Source organism: Colias eurytheme, chromosome 17 (genome assembly GCF_061535395.1).
Source record: "Colias eurytheme isolate Ceu_HAF_F1 chromosome 17, ilColEury1 Martin Lab GWU primary, whole genome shotgun sequence".
NCBI lineage: Eukaryota > Metazoa > Arthropoda > Insecta > Lepidoptera > Pieridae > Colias > Colias eurytheme.
Genome location: NC_142996.1, coordinates 1804988 through 1824718, shown reverse-complemented (window position 1 = coordinate 1824718; position 19731 = coordinate 1804988). Strand labels below are relative to the sequence as shown.

The 19731-nt window shown below is 35.2% G+C and overlaps 1 protein-coding gene across 2 annotated transcripts in view; it reads left to right on the top strand.

Moving 5' to 3' along the window:
- LOC149901023 (SH2 domain-containing protein 4B-like) overlaps positions 1–19731 on the top strand; it is a 37716-nt gene that overhangs the window by 16823 nt on the left and 1162 nt on the right. For both annotated transcript variants that reach the window (XM_090111528.1, XM_090111527.1), the window contains exons 2-8: positions 13573–13687; positions 15950–16063; positions 16445–16618; positions 16876–17082; positions 17366–17540; positions 18491–18595; positions 19194–19295. In XM_090111528.1, coding sequence (XP_089967654.1) covers positions 13583–13687; positions 15950–16063; positions 16445–16618; positions 16876–17082; positions 17366–17540; positions 18491–18595; positions 19194–19295 — 982 coding nt within the window. In that variant the 5' untranslated portion in view covers positions 13573–13582. The remainder of the gene's footprint in view (positions 1–13572; positions 13688–15949; positions 16064–16444; positions 16619–16875; positions 17083–17365; positions 17541–18490; positions 18596–19193; positions 19296–19731) is intronic.

The following is a 19731-nucleotide window of genomic DNA, read 5'->3' as shown; positions in this document are numbered from 1 at the left end:
TGCTAAAATATTTTTTATTATACTTAATCAGGTAAATAATAAGTATAACTTTCGGATAAGCTAGCAGCCCTACCTAGTACCTACACATGGCGACCATACTACGCGGCCCCAATTTTGGCACATTAAAATTCAATTCTAGATTAAATTTTAGATCGCGCAGTTAACTAGAGCACATGTTTGCAAAAAATAAGGTTGTTTCGTAACGTTGGAATTTTTTGATAATTTTGCAGGTTTGAAAAATTAACAATAAACCGTTCAGCTATATTATTTACTGTATTTAAAGTGTTTACTTTCGAATAATTTTTATGTTTTATACATATAATGTACCTTTAAAAGTACATAATTTACATATATTACCTAGTAGGTATAATTAATAAAGGATTATGGATTAATCTAAAATATGTGTTTGTAATCGGTATAATTTTATCTGTGTTTCACTACTGAGATTAGCATAGATGATTATTAACATCCTTAAATCATTTCTGAATACAGATTTAGTTTCTCTTTATATGATAACAGATAATAATTAGAACGGTGTGTAATTTTTAGCTCTAGTAGTGAGATTGCCACTGCGACGGAGCATTGACCGCGAACATTTGCTATTTCGTAATAATAACTTGCATTTTTTGTTATTTGCTAATTCTCTTGTATTGTTGGAATAATCGCGTAACAAGCGGCAAAGTGAAATTAATTTTATAAGCTGGGTTCTCACTGATGCTTGTATGTTTTAGTCTTATGACACGCTTATAGCTTCACCTCTTATAGGTAATGTTTGAAAGTTGAAACCGACTCCTGAGTCCTGACCCACTTAAAACGGACAGATTTAATTCAAACTTTGCACACTTATCAAGGATCGGTGAAAATACAATAATTTCTTCTGATTAAAGCATGTTTTTCAGTTCTTTATTTTTGTTTAAATATCTTCATTTTACGCGTTTATGTAGATTACAGCTTAACATTAAGGTTACGCAAGCTTTGTTGCACCCGCCTTTCTTAGAAATAACGTACTCATAAATTTTCTTTTAAAATGTGTTTGTGATGTGAAAGTTAACGTATAGAATAAAATAATCGCATAATGTAATGAAATAAAATTGCCTGCACTGTATGATTCGCGAAAGCAGCTTTTTAAATAGACAAGTTGCGTAATTTTCATGACATGGGCCTTTTATTTGTCAGCTTTGTGCAATCCACTTTCCATTTTTTTACAATTTTGCCGCCATTCCGCCTGACATCTGTCACCCTGACAGGTGAATAAAGACGCGCTTTGTTTAAAATTCTTAACTTTTCAAGCGTACTAGATTTCACAAGGATGTTTTTTGTTTATTTGCTCGGCCAAGACACAAAATACGAGGTCGGGGTGTACAAAATAATGCATGTGGAAAAATGAATGTTTTGTATGCGCGTAAGCGAAGCGGATTATTTAGATTTTAGCGGATAATTGTTTGGTTTTTGTTTCATTTTTTGCGTTCAAGATAATGCTTGCAAATTACTAACTGTACCGTTTCTGGGTTAACAACGGAGAAACACATTACACAGCTACATGACACCTATTTAACACCGTGAAAATGTTTTTCTTTTCTAAAAATGCATCAACTGAAGGCCCAGATTTCTTCCGCTAATTGTATGAATTTGGAGTAGGTCGACTGTTGTTTAAAAAAAGCGAAAAGCAAAATTTTAAATTACTTAACCTATTTTCATTATATTATTTTATTTTAATATAATAATTAATAAGTATTACCTTCGCGGACATCATGATAACAAGGTTTATAAACGATAGAAAAAAATCAGAAAAAGAGTAAGTATATATTTTATTTCAAAGAATGCCAAGATCAATAATTTCTACTACTACGTGTAACTTATTTTAGATTATTATAATATCCATAATGTGTTTATTTCTCGTTATAATATCACGATTCAATTTTCAAAGCTCTAAGTACTGTATGTATTTGCAAGTCATATCGCCCGCCAAGTCCTTTGTGCTATGTCCTTGACGAGCCGCCGCGCCCAGTCGTTCACTTGTAGGCGAGGCTTTCTTTGCTTAGGAAATGGGATTCCAATAACAAAAATTGTTACGTACGAATCACAAATTAGGCTTAAGCCTTAAAGTACTTAAATCTGTTTAAAATAAATCTCAATGTGGCTGTAACATTTAAATTAAACAAATTAAAAATTTTCATAAAATTGTAACAATTTAATTAAATAATAACAAATTACTGTTAAAATTTTAAATTATTTAAATATTGATCTATAATAATCATAGGCTTTACAAATATATAGGATAACTGAGTATACTGGATAACACTAAGATTTGAAATGGTTACAGGCACATAACGAAAAAAAAAACAAATGTCAAAAGGCGCGGCAAGTTTTGTCTTTGCTACACCGGCTAAGGAAACAACATTATACAGCCAAGAGAACCAGTTTCTAAACGACTGCAGTCTGCATGTTCGTCACCTTCACTTTTAGTCTTTACTATAGAAGATTACGTATTTTGGGGCGTACAAATTATACAAATCCGACCGTTATGGAATGAGTCATAATAATTATTTAACCTGTAATACTGGTTAGCGTTTATATTTGAACTGAAATTTATATAATATTTCACTGCAATGTTGATGTTTGTAATGAAAAATGAAACCTGCTTTTCACGTCTTCAGGTTATTATGTCATTCAAAGTTAGCTTTGTTGGTGTTTTATAGGAATATCGATTATTATCAGCCTAGTTTCTGGCTACTTTTTCAAATCGCATGCTGGAAATGAATTTACACAAACGTTACGTTGTTCTTTATTCTTTTACTAGAACGTTCTGAAATAATTAACAAACACCAAACAATGAACTAATACATTTAGTTATACGTATAGTATTATATTATTATCTGTGGCTTTACGCTTATGAAAAGTCACTAACAACATGGTTCAAAGGGATACAAAAGCAGTCTTAAGTGCAATACTTCGACGTGACTCTCGCAACAATAGATATAATGATGGATAATGGTGTCTGTGTGTTGGTCACGAGATGTATAGAAATGTTACAAATGAGTATATTGTTCGGGACAAAAGGATTGTACATATTAGTTTTGCCTTGGACTACTTTTTGTAAGGTAAATACATGCAGATAAATTAGGTGCGACGCTTGGCTTAGAGGGATTTGAAACAAGTGAATATGTAAATATAATTATGTATTAATATAAAAAGTAAAAACATATATACGTTAAAGCTACGTTTCTTTATTTATTAACTCAAATTAGTTTTATAGAAAATGTTGCATTTCATATTCTTTGGAAAACCCGTGCAAAATGTTTTGTAAAAGAGCGTATCCAATACTCGTACCTATGCAGCTATGTAGCAAATATTCGTTTTAAACTTTTAGTATATAAAAAAACATATTTAATTTAAAATATTATTAAAATTGAATAAGTCTATTGGACTTATATCATCGACGCATCAATTTCAAATTAACAATTCAAATATTTCTGTAATTTATTTTAATGAGATAAGGTTATCTCAATCTTTCTTCTCTATCTAGGTTAACAATTGTATATTATACAATTTTAAGCTGTTAAATAAAGCTTAACTACTGAACCGTTAAAATTTAGTATACAGAGCTTTTTCTGTATTCTGTATTCTGTATGTTTTTACTTTTTAATAACTATTGGAAGAAAAAAAGGTGAGTGCATACAATGGCCCGTATATTGTTATCTTCAAACATTATCACAGCACCATACTTTCACCCGTACTGCTAAGTAGTTATTCGTGTTTTCATTATCTTGAAAAGCTCTATGTGTGTACATTATAGAGACCTTTTGTATTTGGATAACACACAAGTAACAAGATATCCACATAAGAAATAAGGTTCATACAGTAGACACTATCATCGTTACGTCTTTGTGCACTTATATTTAAATAATTCAGAAAAAATGTATAATAGGTACATATTAATTTTCGTCAACCGAAAAAAAAAACAAACTGAATCCACACCAATAGCCCAAAAGTTCTTGGCCATAATGCAAAATTTGTATATTTCCCGCCAATTCGCAATGACAGTTCCATTTTCATCATTGTCTTTGAATTTCCATAGTGAACTTAAGAAACATTTCCCGCCTCTGCAAACCACAATGACAGTTCGATTTTTACTCTGTGGTCACGAATTCCAGGGCGCTTGCTCAATGGCTCTCTGTGTTCCTGTCATAAAACTACACAATGCACACGTCACGTACTTATGTCCCATTGTTTATTCTTTACATTTCTATGAAACGATCGACGTGCGTGATTCATTCCCTGTTAAAGAACGGGACTGTTGACATAGAATTTTTTTTAGTCATATGGCACATTTGACTCATGCTTCCCTTTAAGGGCGCTTGTGCACTACAAGGAATTTTACTGTCCGGCATTCCGATTTTTTACGGTCCGGTGTGGCATGAAAAAACCGATGAATTGCTTGTGCACCTGTCCGTCTTTACTCGGATCAGTGCGGTACAGTTCAAGGAAGTATGGCGGTATAATGCTATCATAAATGATTGTTTTCGCATTTTACAAGAAACGAGTAAAAATATAGAAGGTGAAATATTATATTACTTCGTTATAATAAAAAGTAAAGTTCCGTAAGAGATTTAAAATGCGTGTTTCACTTATTTATTTTAATCGGTGACGAGGAGCTAAATCTATTCCCACTTGAACTTTAACTTACCAACACTTACTTAGATAATAATTATAGGTCAATGCTTGGTCAATGTATATAAAATAACAATACCGACTTCTCAAATCTCATTGCCAGCTAAAAGAAAGTAAAACAAGAGCTTGCTTTCAATTGGCATATGCAATAAAAAGAGTAAAATCCAAGCAAGTGGGCACTCGAAAACAATTATACCTACAGCGACTCGTAAACTCAAAAAACCATCCGGAATAGGGAAAAGTAAAATGTCGGACAGTAAAATTACGTATAGTGCACAAGCTAGTATTTAGATTAATTGCGTGCCATACCGGACCGTAAAAAATCGGAATGCCGGACCGTAAAATTCCTTGTAGTGGACAAACGCCCTAATAGTATGTGTAAATATGTATATAGCCCTGATTTATCTTAAAAAAACCGTTAAATAACTGTTATTTGTACGAAAGAATAAGAACAGTAGACATAATTTGTAGATACGAAATATGACTGGCCGTCTAAGCTGGACGTATTAAAGTAATTATTAAATTTTTTTAAATAATACAGTTTCAATGTATGGAAATTGAGATTAAATAAAGTACCTCATCAAAGATTAAAATGTCGCTCCAAGGTCGCTCCAAATATCAAATACCTATTTAAATACAAAATAAATATAAATTCGTGAATATTATACCTTTTCGATTAGAAAGGTTGCTTATTAAGTTAATTGGGTTAAATTTTTGCATATACATACATAAATAGTTTTAAAGCTGAACAAACAGTTTTTATTGTGTGGAATGTTAAACAATAATCCATCGCTGCGAATGTTGTTATAACCACAGTTATAACACATTTAAATGGCAAAAATAAACATTGGAAAATGTTTATTATTTACATAGTTCATAGAATAGTGTAGACGTGTAAAAAACAGGGGCCGTATTATGACCTCGTTTTTTTTGAAAGAGGAAACATATGCGAATGCCTAAGATTATCTATTTACTAGCTGAGCCCGTAAACGTTGTTCTGTCTTACTCTCAGATTTTAGGGGTGCACACAAAATTTCATAAGAATCGATGAAGCTGTTTCGAAGGAGTACAAACAAGCGACGATTTGATTCATCGACTTTATCTAAAAATAATTCCAATAACAATATTTTCAAGAGGATTTCCATATATTTAAACTTTATCTTTGAAATGTCAAGGCACTTTATCTTTGACAGTCAGATCAATGGAGATGGTATTATCGTAAGAAAAAACTGTTTATTCATTGTTGATCATATGATTTATAGACCGGGAGATACTGACACAAAATTTCGAGTCATTTGTAACAGGATGGCGGTTCTACAGGGGTCTTAGTACGCAATGACAAAAAGAAAAATGATGGTGTGAACGCTGGTACCGGTGGGTTAGTCGCGTGGGCGTTAGTCGAACTCGTCGGAAAAATAGCGAAAGTCAAACGATTTGTAACACAAAAATTTTAGAATTTACCGATAGCCCATAAAAAAGAAGTAGGCGGTAGTGTCATGCCATACTTTTCCGGTATGACTTACAGCCCGCCATACCGACGCGAATGTGTTGATTTAAAAAAAACAATTATTCAACCATTTGTACCAAGCTAACTTTTGCACAGGTAACCATCGTCGTGCAGCCATTTACGAAAATCGCCATGCCATACTTTTCGGACGATTCCAAATGGTCGCCATACCGCCGAAAATCTGCAAAATTTTTTTATTTCGCCTATCTTTTTGTACCAGTATTGCATTTGGCTTTTTGGAGAGTATTTGATAAAATGTGACCATTATTATATTTGCCATACTTCTAGTAGGGGGAAAAAGTGCTGTCATACTTGAAAAATAAATTTATTATTAATTTATATAAGTGAAGATTTCCAACACCTAGATCTTTGAAATTTTGTATTTATATTCGTTGATCCTCAAACTTACAGGAAAAATAAGTGCCATACTGTTACAAATCGTTTGACTTTCGCTATTTTCCGACGAGTTGGACTAACGCCCACGCGACTAAGCCGCCAGTACCAGCGTTCACACCATCATTTTTCTTTTTGTCATTGCGTACTAAGAACCCTGTAGAACCGCCATCCTGTTACAAATGACTCGAAATTTTGTGTCAGTATCTCCCGGTCTATTATGACTTTTTAAGGTTATTTTTCTCCGCTTTTATGACTTTTGTGAAATTTTTCCTCGTCAAATTTTATCCATAATGCCACTGTCATGATTGTGCTGGAAATATCATAAATCTGTTTATTTGAAATTTTTTTAATATTTAATTGATGTTATATAGAAATTTCTTGTATTGTAAAATATATTGGGGGCATTTAAATGCTCATCTAAGTGCTTATAACTAAACTAAGCTTCTCCGAAACGGCTTGAAGGCCTTGACCGACTTTATATTTCTGTAATATTTTTATTTATTATATACATGTGAGAGAATCATAACAGAGTAGTTGTTATGTGCCTTCCTGTTATAATGTACTCTATTGTGTACAACATAATGTCGATATTGAATTGATATGAAATGCATGGGCTTACGGGCCATGCTATGGTTTATATTCCTTGAGTCAGTAGCTCGATGATATAGTCTCGGTACTACCATCGACCGCGCAAGGTGTGCGCACTGAGTCATTATTTAATATTATTTCACATATCTACCTAATTATAATTAATTATGGAGGGTTATTTAAATTCTCCGACAGCAGCGGTGGGATCGGCACTTATTACCCCCGATTCCAATACGAATAAGACTTTGTTTAACGGTGCAAATCTGCAAGTGAGTGAAACGAGTGATAGTGTTAGTGAGATTCAAGAAGATATAGCTAGTGTAATGAGGTTTGAGAAGAACCACAGTTTCCACCAATAAATCATGAGAATGTTAGCACGACAACGACAATGTTGTGTGTGGGTTTCGCAATCATCATGTCGTGCGCATCTCTGTTAAAAGAAATGGCAGATACACTTTCCCGAAACGAAACATTTTGTTTCCGGGTCTAACGCATAATTAAGAAACCCGAATGATAGCGAGTTTACGGCAGCATAATGGTGTAACGAAAATACCTTTTTGAGATATGGTATGGTTAAAAAGTGATCGAGTTTCAACATACATCGAGTGTTCCACTACAAAGTTGGTGCTAACCGACCGGCTGCGAAGGGGCTGGAACTACGCGAATATAGTAAATTCGTGGTAGAAGGTATTGCAGATGACCAGGTATGATCTGAATTATTATGATACATGCCGATTGATTTTGTGGGTCTTGATAGACATTTTGGCACAAATCAATTAAAGCGTCGCATGTTGCAAATTGTTTGCTATAACTGTGTGTTCACATGTCATTACAAACGTGACGGTAAATCTCGCCTATGAAACAAAATCAGTTAGTTTAATCATTAAGAATAACAAAGGTCCGTTGAATATTTAAGAAAAAGTACAACAACGCACTTATAGTCATAAATTTGGTCACATAGAAGAGGTTTGTTTTTCTAAGCAACGGGCGGCACGCTCTTTAAGAAACAATACCCTGTTAATGTGTGTTTACAGCACGATACCCTGCTTACAGTCACAGATGTTGCCGGCGTTAAGTTCAAGTGCCTTATTGACAGCGGGTCCGATTGTTTTTTTTTTCCTTTGTAAAAGGATAGCCATGGATAACATGACCAGGCCTCTAGAGTTTGTATACACTCGCGTAACAAGAATTGGCACTGTATCAACCTATTCATTCGCCCGTACAACATTACCTATAACTGTTAATGATGTAAATATTATGAGCTTTGGTTGTTGTAGACTTTCGAGTACTTTCGGGGATGAAGTAACAGGTTGAGATGTTTTTACTAGAGCCGGACGTAGTTTGATTATGAATAACAATGGGAGTCAAATTATTCGTGAATTTAAAATAAAAAATATTTGTTTTTGCGGACAATAATATTGAATTTATAGACGCGGATTCCAATGATTTTAATTATGTTCACCCTGTGTGACCTATCATTGAAAGAAAAGCACGAATTTTGTGAAATGGAAATAAGACTTGTGAATACAACACTAGCACAATCTATAGTTCTTTCAACGTTTATAAGGCTTTGTAATGCCCTTGTTGTTAACCAAGGACTAGATAAATTATGTGACTTCATAGCTACTTTTTATATTCAACGATGTTCTCGAGTTTTCAAAATTATAAGAGGTTAAATTCTTTTGTTTAAGAAGAGTATTGAAAGTCTCACTTGATCAGAGTTTTCGTTTAATTGGAATAAATGCAAGTTGCTGTTGCAACATTGAATAGGTATTCACAACAAGGTTTCATAACATCGAACGGTAGCTTCGTCAGATAAATAAGAGATATTTATTCGTGAGGTATTGTAGAGAGATTACTCCTAGCTTTTCTTAAGTCTTAGCCCCTATTGTATGAAATAAATAAAAAAGACGTAAAGTAGGATTGGCGTACTTCGCATACGGACACCCACCTGCGGAGAAATTAACAAAACAAAAAATAATGACGTCTGCTTCTTTATTAACGATTTTCGGACAAATCTCGTTGTTGAAGTACACACAGATTCCTGTTCAATAGATTATTATGGTTCAATTTTCCTACGAGAAAGTAATGATCAACTTAAAAATCGAATATTAAAATCAAAGAATCACTGACACAGAAAGTTGTTATCATAGTTATTGAATAGAGTTAAAAGGTTTAAGAAGACCTCAAGCATAATCAATTAAGCGTTATCATTTTAAAATATTAACAGATTAAAATAGTCTCAAAGCATCATGTCATAAGAAAAAGATTTTCTCCTCGTGTTCATAGATGATGGGCTTACATACAAGCTTTTGATTTCGATGTCGGTACCTACGCAAGGGTGCAAGAATACCGCATGTAGATTTGATTAGTAGAAACTAATTGTCTCCACATAATGTTCAATTCGGGCAAAAATAGTAAAGATTCGCGACATGTGCGATGAAATGACATTATTGATTTAAGTTTAAGGTTGTCACATACGATAAAAAAAATGCCTGCTATATAAACTTCTTGTTTTGTTAGGTGCAAATGAAGTGTTATCATTCGTTTATTGATACAATCATTTCATGATTATTTGAAACATTTAAGTTTAGAAATCCTGCAAAAATTTAGTGTAATTTCGTTAGAACGTACATTGAACGTTTTAACATCGCAAAGTTAATAAAAGGCCCTCTAGAGCTGGACAGTCGACTTAACATCCGATAGAAAATGTGTCAGAGCCACTTCATACATTACAATCGATACGAATGGCACTTACGAGTTTAAGAAATGCGCATTAGTAATTGTTGACGCATTTACTGGTAAATATTGTCACCTAGCTCCTGTTAAAAATGTGTCTTCACAAAAAAAAAGAGCATGTTAAGCGCTGTGTTTTTGTTGTCTTATTTAAGGCGCTGAAAGGAATAGTAGCCGATCAAGCTACGTCGTTTGCAGCGAACTCATAGACTTGTGTTGACAGTGTTCTTTTGAGTTTTACAAGCGGGATGAGTTGCGCTAACGGGTTATTTTAAAAGGTTTATGTCTGTTCTTAAGTTCATTGTTTCATTATCGCTGAAAATCATGAACGTAGATATTGGCATTCTACAATTATTGGCAAAATTCAACTTACTTTGAATTGTATTGTATGAAAGAAACGCACAGCACAGGCGACAGCCCATTGCAATTGTCTATAGGCTGCAAGTCCACCGCGTAATAATGTTTTAGTACGAGTTTCAACGCTTTAGTAGTTAACCTATTTGAAATTAGAAATAACACAAAAGTCAGGATGGACGAGCAATTGTACGTCTATAAGGCTCGTATTGAAAAAAACAGCATTATGTTTATGATGATGATTTTGAAGATTTTGTGTTAGTAAGAAAGAAAAGCCGATTGTAACATCAATGTTATTTTACTTGTTTTAACAGTCATTTATGATTATTGAATCGTCGGAAGGTAGACTATGACAATGTGATATCGTCGATAGTGGTAAATGATATGGAAGTCGGTGCGACTTTAGAATTTTAGACTTGGTTCAGTCTTCGTAAATTAATTATTAGTTGTTACTCTGCCCCAATTGTAAAGTGTTGTTATTATACCTAGTATACATCAAGTTATAAGTGCAAGTTTTGTGTTTTCCTGTAAATAGTGTCACTGGACGACGAATTGATGGCGTGTTATACGATGTTAATTACTAAGTTAGGAGAGAAGTTCTCCAGTCCATGCAAAACAATCTAAAATTTGCGATAACGAGAGGTATCGAATCGAGTCTCAAACTGGAGGCCGCAGTTGGATAGTGAGTCAATGAATAAAAAAAAAAAAAAATGTAGTCCACAAGTTACTCCTTACTTCCAGTAACTTCCAGGTTGCCTGGCAGAGATTGCTGTGTGTGAGCAATAAGGCCGCATATTGCGTAAAATATTTTTACCTTATAAGTCTGTACTAGATTTCCTTACATTGTTTTGTACAATAAAGTATTATTAATAAATAAATACATACTCCGTCTAATTTTATTTTTGTTTTATTTTATTATTTTTACCTATTTATTCCTTCGGTTGTTACATAGTTCCGTATAGTTAATCTAAGTATTACACAAAAGTTTCATAACACACATGCACACCACAATTTAATAGCTCAATAATAGCTCTGTGTTTGACATAGCAAGGCGTGTATGTCATATTGTACATTGGAAGCTCCGCGCTTCGTGTAGTTGTGGGTAGCGCTTGCGCTCCTTGTGATCACAGTACATGGCAGGCTCCGCGCTGCATGTAGTTCCAGATGTTATGGGTAGCATTGCGCTCCTTGTGATCACAGTACATTGGAAGCTGCGCGCTTCGTGTAGTTCCAGTTGTTGTGGGTAGCTTTAAGCTCCTTGTAGTCACAGTACATATGAGGCTCCGCGCTGTATGTAGTTCCAGATTTTGTGCGAAGCATTGCGCTTCATGTGACTACAGTACATGTCAGGCTCCGCGCTGCATGTAGTTCCAGTATTTGTTCAGAGCTCTACACTTACAATATAATACACACACACACACCAATACATGGCAAGCTCCGCGCTGCATGTAGTTCCAAATGTTATGGGTAGCATTGCGCTCCTTGTGATCACAGTACATGGCAGGCTCCGCGCTGCATGTAGTTCCAGATGTTATGGGTAGCATTGCGCTCCTTGTGATCACAGTACATGGCAGGCTTCGCGCTGCATGTAGTTCCAGTTGTTGTGGGTAGCTTTAAGCTCCTTATAGTCACAGTACATATGAGGCTCCGCGCTGTATGTAGTTCCAGATTTTGTGCGAAGCATTGCGCTTCATGTGACTACAGTACATGTCAGGCTCCGCGCTGCATGTAGTTCCAGTATTTGTTCAGAGCTCTACACTTACAATATAATAAACACACACAATACATTCAAAGCTTCGCCTTTAGGCGATAGTAGCAGTTGTTGATATCGCCGATGATGACGATGATGAGTAATAATTTGTGAGTCGGTGTGAAAAGTTACAAACCGTGAAGGAAAAGAGTTTGAATACAAAAAATGAAATAACAACGCAGTAAGTAATTTGCAAAATTACTCGTCGAATTGTTCGCGCGAGAACGCGCTCGTTGTCAGAATGGCCGTGTGAGAGAATCATAACAGAGTAGTTGTTATGTGCCTTCCTGTTATAATGTACTCTATTGTGTACAACATAATGTCGATATTGAATTGATATGAAATGCATGGGCTTACGGGCCATGCTATGGTTTATATTCCTTGAGTCAGTAGCTCGATGATATAGTCTCGGTACTACCATCGACCGCGCAAGGTGTGCGCACTGAGTCATTATTTAATATTATTTCACATATCTACCTAATTATAATTAATTATGGAGGGTTATTTAAATTCTCCGACATACATACCAGTTAATACCTCTGTTAATTGAGCACAGAGCAGAAAGAAGAGATTTAGAAAGAAAAAAATTGGTTGTCTGTAAAGTCGGTTTACTGACGATAGTTGAACGTGACAACGTCCGATTGTGCTTCTTTGTGGCTCGTTCCGCGCTCTCGCTTGCACTTCAAGCCGAGCGTATACGCACTATGCGGGTAGCCGTCCGGCTGACCGCAAGCACAATTATGTACGTAATATTCATTTCTATGCGCACTGCGATGCGGCTACCGCAGACCGCACAGTGCGCATAGAAATGAATATTACGTACATAATTGTGCTTGCGGTCAGCCGGACGGCTACCCGCAATGCGGCTACCCGCATAGTGCGTATATGCTCTTACATGGAACGCCTCAGAGCGAGGTAACGCCGCATGAGTCATGTTTTTTCGTGCGTGCAGCCGGCTCTATCGAATTATAAGACGTTGTCACGCCAAAAAAGTACTCAGCTTTTTGTACGATGCTAATAACTTTGTTTAAAAACGAAACTGACCATAAATATCATTGGTATGTAAACAGAATAGGCGCGAGAAAATTCGTTAACAGTTAGTTTGTTTACAGAAAGATTTCACTTAGTTTCGCACAAATACATGTTGACTTGAGACTTGTCGTTTTCTAATATTTCTAAGGTTATTCGTTACGCTCGGAGACGAAAGGATAAAGGCTTTTTTTATGGAATGCAATAGTTTGGTTTTGCTAAGCGTTGCGCAATAAAGATGGAAACCACAATTTGTACAAATATGGATGCAATTGTTTTGAATATTGTATTAATAACTTTATTAGACACTTGCGTCAAAAACTGGCATTTTTTAATGAATATAAATCGAAGACTTCAGATTTCTTTCCCCATTTTCACCACATAGGTACATTAAATTCGGTGATTTTGTCCGTTTTTTTTACTATATTTCTTTAATTCCACTTTATTAGGTTTAAAAAAATAGCTTTACTGAAGAGGGTTTTTCTCTACATAATATAAAAACGGTGTAGCTTTTCAATAAAATTCCAATAAATTGTTCCAGAGCCAGCAAGATGCTGCAGCAGATCCTGCGAGACATGTGGGTGGACCCGGAGATCCTCGCTGAGCTGGACGAAACCCAAAAGCAGACGCTCTTCTGCAAGATGAGAGAAGAACAGGTCAGCGCGTTTTAGTTATTTTCTTCTTATAATTTTGTTGTAATAAATAATAGTAAATAAAGAACAGTTTTATTATATACTTAGTCCGTTTACAAAAGAAAGTCGTGTTATAGCCACACTAAACTATTGTTATATATGTATAAATATTAACTATTTTTTATGACAATAATATAATATATTATATTTAAATTAATAATGAATGATAGGACTGCGTCGGTATACGATAATCCTACGATAATAATTTATTATTAATTAACAACTGTTAAAATTTTAAAAACTAAGTACATAAAGTCAACTCGGGTGGATGTGTGGTGGACAATTTTGCCATAGTAAATATTTAAATTTTGATATCTAAAAAAATGTTATCATACACACTCGAGATTTTGATTATCCGTGTGATCATAAGTAGTGACTATACGAGTGAATCATTATTAAATAAGTTCAGAAGTACTCCAATAATTTGACTATCACTTAACTACAATTTTTTTTCAAGAACAAAATTATGAAACACCGAATAAACATCTACCACATAATTGCAATCTATTGAACTTTAAGCTTACGAAACTAGTAGTCGATATCCTTACCGATTTTACGGTTATTCGACACGTATCATTGTTCGCTAAAAATAACCGGTAAATCCGCATAGGTACTCAAGGTCTGGGCTTAGACAATTTCAAATTACCCTTCACTTCTATAATGCCAGTAAGTTACTACTATTTATTATTAGATTTTAAATAAATAATATAGAGGAAGTTACATGATCGAAGGTTATTGGTAAATCATGCGAACTTCAATTTAAATTGGTTTGCAGATTAAACTAACAAAACAGTCTAATTATTTATAAATTAAAATGGGTTAATACTAAGTTATTTTATGAAATCCGTAAAAATGTTCAGGATCCAAAGAAAAATGGGTAGGTAAGTCACATTTGCCAACAAATTTTCGTTTAACCACCGAAAATTAAGTATGACTTTAGGATATGAAGTCTTTATGAAAATTTTCAAAAATATCTTATTGAAGTTATTAGCTTCGTTATAAATCTGCAAGCGTGAAATTGCGAAGCTCAGAAACTAGTTTAAAGACCTTATAAAACCTAACACTAGATTTACATTTCTCCAAGGTCTAAAACATGTCATAATACATTGATAAAAATATTATACCTACCTATGTAAATATTAATGCTGCATAAAAAATAAATGTTATAAATAATTTGGAAAACTATTTATAGACGATATTTTTATTTAATTAATTAATTAGTAATATTTAAAGACAGTAAATGTCAAAAATTAATTTTGAAAAAATAATAGTGCTGCTCGTTTTTAATTAAACAGTTAATAAAAAAAAACAGTTAAATAAAGTGTTCTGTGACACTATTATGACAAAAAAACTAGCTATTAAGTGCTTTGAAATTATAGAAATTGCAACTTCACCGTTATTTTTTAAATTTTAAAATAGTTAATTCCTGTCTGCTACCTGTCAAACAGACAAATAGTCCATGGCTAATTACACACGGTGTTGCCAATTTCGCAATTAACCGGCTCGACTAACAATATATTATAATCTGTCATATTTTGACATAATCACGCATGGCAACTTTTGAAAAATGTGATTCGACTGGTTTCGATTTGATGTTTGAAATCTTTATTGCAATTATGTTTAGCAATGTGGCTGGTGTGGCATTTTTATTATAGTTTATGTTTTTACCTGTTTTTACGTATATTGTAGATGTTGCATGCTTTACTATTTATTAGCTATTTATCAGAGCATTCCAAGTTGTAATATATTGTAACTACAATGTATAACAGCATTTTTTAAATTAACAAATAATATAAGTTTTTTTATAAGACGGTTCTGAGACCAGATTTAAACTACTTTCGCTTCACTATAGCACCCAAAACCCCGAATTCATGAAAAACATTTGCGATAAAGTTGAATGAATATGCGGCGGAGTTGTAGGCAACATGTTGCTGGCAGCACTGCTTATTAATAGTAAAAGTAAAATAATGTAGAGAAACTAAACCACTGTCAATGATCCACTACTATTGCATTTGTATTAGTTTGCGAAGCACCTGGCGCCATCTATGAAGAGTTTTTAGAAAAACAGGTTACTCGTAACCGAAGTCCGATTTTGTTTACAATTAAAATTTAAAACTATATTTGCTCATAAAATTCTGTACACAGGGTAGGTACATTTACATCACGTATACATTATTAATTTTAAATGAACCTTACACTAATGCTTATAATATTAAAACATTTCAGGTGCGTCGTTGGCAAGTCTGGGACGAGAAAGTGAGCAAAGAGGAGATCGAACGACCAAAATTCAACGGGAAGAAACAAGTGCAGTTTCTGAAAGGGGAAGACGGGGAGCCTTGGGTAAGTTACGTCTTATTTATAATCGGGTATACAGGGGTATACAGTAATATTGATTGTTTTTTTAATCAGGAATGCAGTTTTATGCCATGTTTCGCATCTTTTAATGTTTCGTATTTTATGTAAATAATAAATAAATAAATATTTCTAAAATTGTAGAAGGTAGTTAATTTCATAATTTGTACAAATTCTATTGTAGCTAAGATTGTATTTGTTACATGCCAGCGGCAGATATTTGAGGTACTTTGGGAATATGGGGACAAAAGTATGACCTTTAAATAAATAGTAGGAAATTGTTTCATGTCTATATGAATCCAGCAGTCCGCTCTTAGCATGAATGAAAAATGATAAATATAAGCTAATATTTCTGCATTCATGTGACAGGTTTGGGTAATGGGTGAACATCCAGACGACCAGTCAATCGAGAGCATCCTGGCGGAGGAGGCGAGGCAGCGTGCGCTTGCGCAAGCCAGAGAGGAAGCGCACCAGTTGCGCAAGTCCGTTGAGAAGGAGCTCACACATCTCATTGATTATAAACCGCTGGACAGCTTGGAACAAGTAGGTTTTTTTCTAGAATCAATTGATAAAGGTATCAACGAATGGTAATAAACTTATTCATCTGCGATTAAGTTAAATTTCTCGCGTATAATTATTATTCTTCACTTACTCTATAACACGTTTTCATATTTTAGACAAAAATAAACTACCTAGTCGAGGGTAATACTTGATGTAAAATTCCATTAAATTCTGTAAAAATTGGCCTTAAGATGAGCTTTCAGAAGGAAGATTCTATTGTTTTCGTGTATTTGTTACAGAAATTTGATTTATCTCCGAAAACGGTGGACAGTTTAGAAGACACTCTGGACCTGTATTGTACCGTGGACGAGCTGCGGCAGAGGATGGACGAGTTGGACACAGAGGGCAAAAAGGACTTGGACAAGAACTACTGTGACGACATCAAGCTGGACCTTAAGAAGAACACGCTGCATTTCAACTTTATTGAGGGGAAGAAAGATATACAGGTAAACATCACAAAAAGTAGAAATTAACAAAAGAAATGTGTGCGAATTTAGATAAGTACTTATTTTAAGTAATAAAAGCATGTAAAGCGTGTTCTGGTAGAGCAATAATGTTTTGAACTTGATTTTTTTCGCGTCATGTCTTCATTGCCACAACGCGTTGTGGTCGAATTACATTTCGGTTCATTATAGCCACAACACTAATTTTGCAGGTCTTAACCATCGAGCAATTTTATGCTCAATGTGTTATTTCGTTATTTGATCGTAACATTTTTATATGATCAAGGATTCGAACGTATGCCGTGGGGACGGTGTCAGCCTGCGTGTTGCCGCGTGGGAGCGGCGCGTGGCGGCCGCGCGGGCGGGGGACATACTGCGCGGGCTGAGAGCGAGACGGGCTCGTACACTGCGGGACGCGCAGCTGCAGGCACGGGATGATGATGCGGTGTGGCGGGAACAGGGTTAGTGTAATAGTGTTAACGGATAGCTTCTAGACTAGCAGCGTCTTAAACGCATCACACACGGTGAATATACTATAATATTTTATGTTAAGATTCTCTAATATAAAATATTGCAGTATCTTAAGGTATCCGGTATCAGCGTTCTGACCATCATTTTTCTTTTTGTCATTGCGTACTAAGACCCCTGTAGAACCGCCATCCTGTTACAAATGACCCGAAATTTTGTGTTAAATTTCGGGTCATTTGTAACATGTGTGTGATGCGCTTTAGCTTAGCGGGTAATATGTGGTAATATCGTGCGTGGGCTGCGGGCGAGGCGGGCTCGTACACTGCGGGACGCGCAGCTGCAGGCACGGGATGATGACGCGGTGTGAAGGAACAGGGTACGTGTAATAATTTTAGGGGGCATCTTCTAGGAAAGCAGCGTCTTAGCTTAGCGGGTAGCTGCAAGCACAACAGGACACATGTATATTGCGAACGGGTACCATAGTGTAGCTTAACTGGCCACAGCTGGCGAAGTGCACGATCTTGCTTGCCAGCAGGTGAATTCGAGCCCTTCAACTGTTTGTTAAAGATAGGTATAAGACACATTTAACAGAACGGAGAAGTGCTATAAATGTATGGCTGAGCTAGAGGATACTATGACAGTAGAACAGACAATAATTTTAATCAACGTGAGATAAATAACCTATTCCATTAAGAAACTGTAAACTTACTTATAAGTTAATTACTTAGGTAATTAATTTTTATGTAAAACAGATTATATAGTTGATAATATAAAAGAAGAGAGATCAAGAAACAAAAGATCTTTGGAAGAGGGCGCTGACTCCTGACATACAGGTTTTTACCTAGGTTGGGAGTCAGAGACTTCAATATTTGTGTAAAATCTTTTGTTAATGAAGAATTTTTTTTTTAATAAAAAAAAGCTTATAACTGATATCCATTTCCAGAACGCAAAGCGAAAGAAGCAGAAGCAGCGATGCGTGAGATAGCGCGCGCGGCGCGAGAGGCGCACCGCCGCAGTGCTGAACCTGAGGCGGTCTGTCCCACACAGGGTTAGTTGTTTATATATTATTATCCATCTCCATAATACTCGGGTACCACCAGAAGGACGGTACCCGGTCTTTTGGAAGGCTTACGTGGGGACACGGATCCAACACGCAGAGGCCCTTTTGAGAGTTTTAATGTGTTATGGGACATCAGCCGCAGCCTGCCCATGACTGCACTATATAGAGAAACAGCCCTGGGCAGTCCGCGGCCGATGTAGGACTATTACAGAAAATGGAAAGAAATAACTGGACTATGGAAAGGGACAGGTTATTATTGACCGTTTAAAAATTATCCTTCGAAATTAAATTAAACTTTATTTTGCGAATATACTCTATTTTTGTAACGATTAAGGTCATTCTAAAATTATTTGCTTTAAAATTCCAAAACTGCTCGGGGTCCTCGGGGTCGATTTTTTATTTGGCTGGGCTTTAATTCTATCCGTGTATTGAATGCTTCTTTTGTTTATAATTGACAGTATAACTGTGGTTGAACCTTTGCTAAGTTGGTATTTTTTAATAAATAGTTTGGTCCTTTGAGCTGGATTTATGTCATTCTAATTTTGGTCCTTCAAGCGGCATTTACTAAAGTTACAAAATGTTGCAGCAAGCAAGCCACTAACAAGAGAAGCGGTGGTGGAATGGTTCAGGACACACGAGCTGCCGCGCGGTGTGTTTGATGAGAACAAACCTGTTGACTGGTTTCATGGTACGTAGAATGAATTTAGAAACACGAACGAACATAATAGACGAACGTTGACGTTTTGAATAGATCATTTATTAATTTATTTTGTTTTGAAAAATTTTATCATTTTCAGCTGGTAAAATAAATTTTTGTCTAGTGTTCGAACTATTAGCAAAACATATAGCTATAAAACATATAACATATAGCTTATGTCGATTCGATCGATAGTGGCTTCTATTCTATAAGCGTTTCTGCCATTTGTCTACAGCCCAATATACCTTACCCTCTAACCGACAACATATTTTTCGCAATCTACTACACAGTCACACACGCACAACACAGTCACACGCATTTAATCGTCTACTTCTACCTCTACGTTCTACATTCCTTACCTTCTACGTTCTACCATGTTTTTATGCAATAAATGATTTATTTATTTATTTTACTGCAACATATCCCT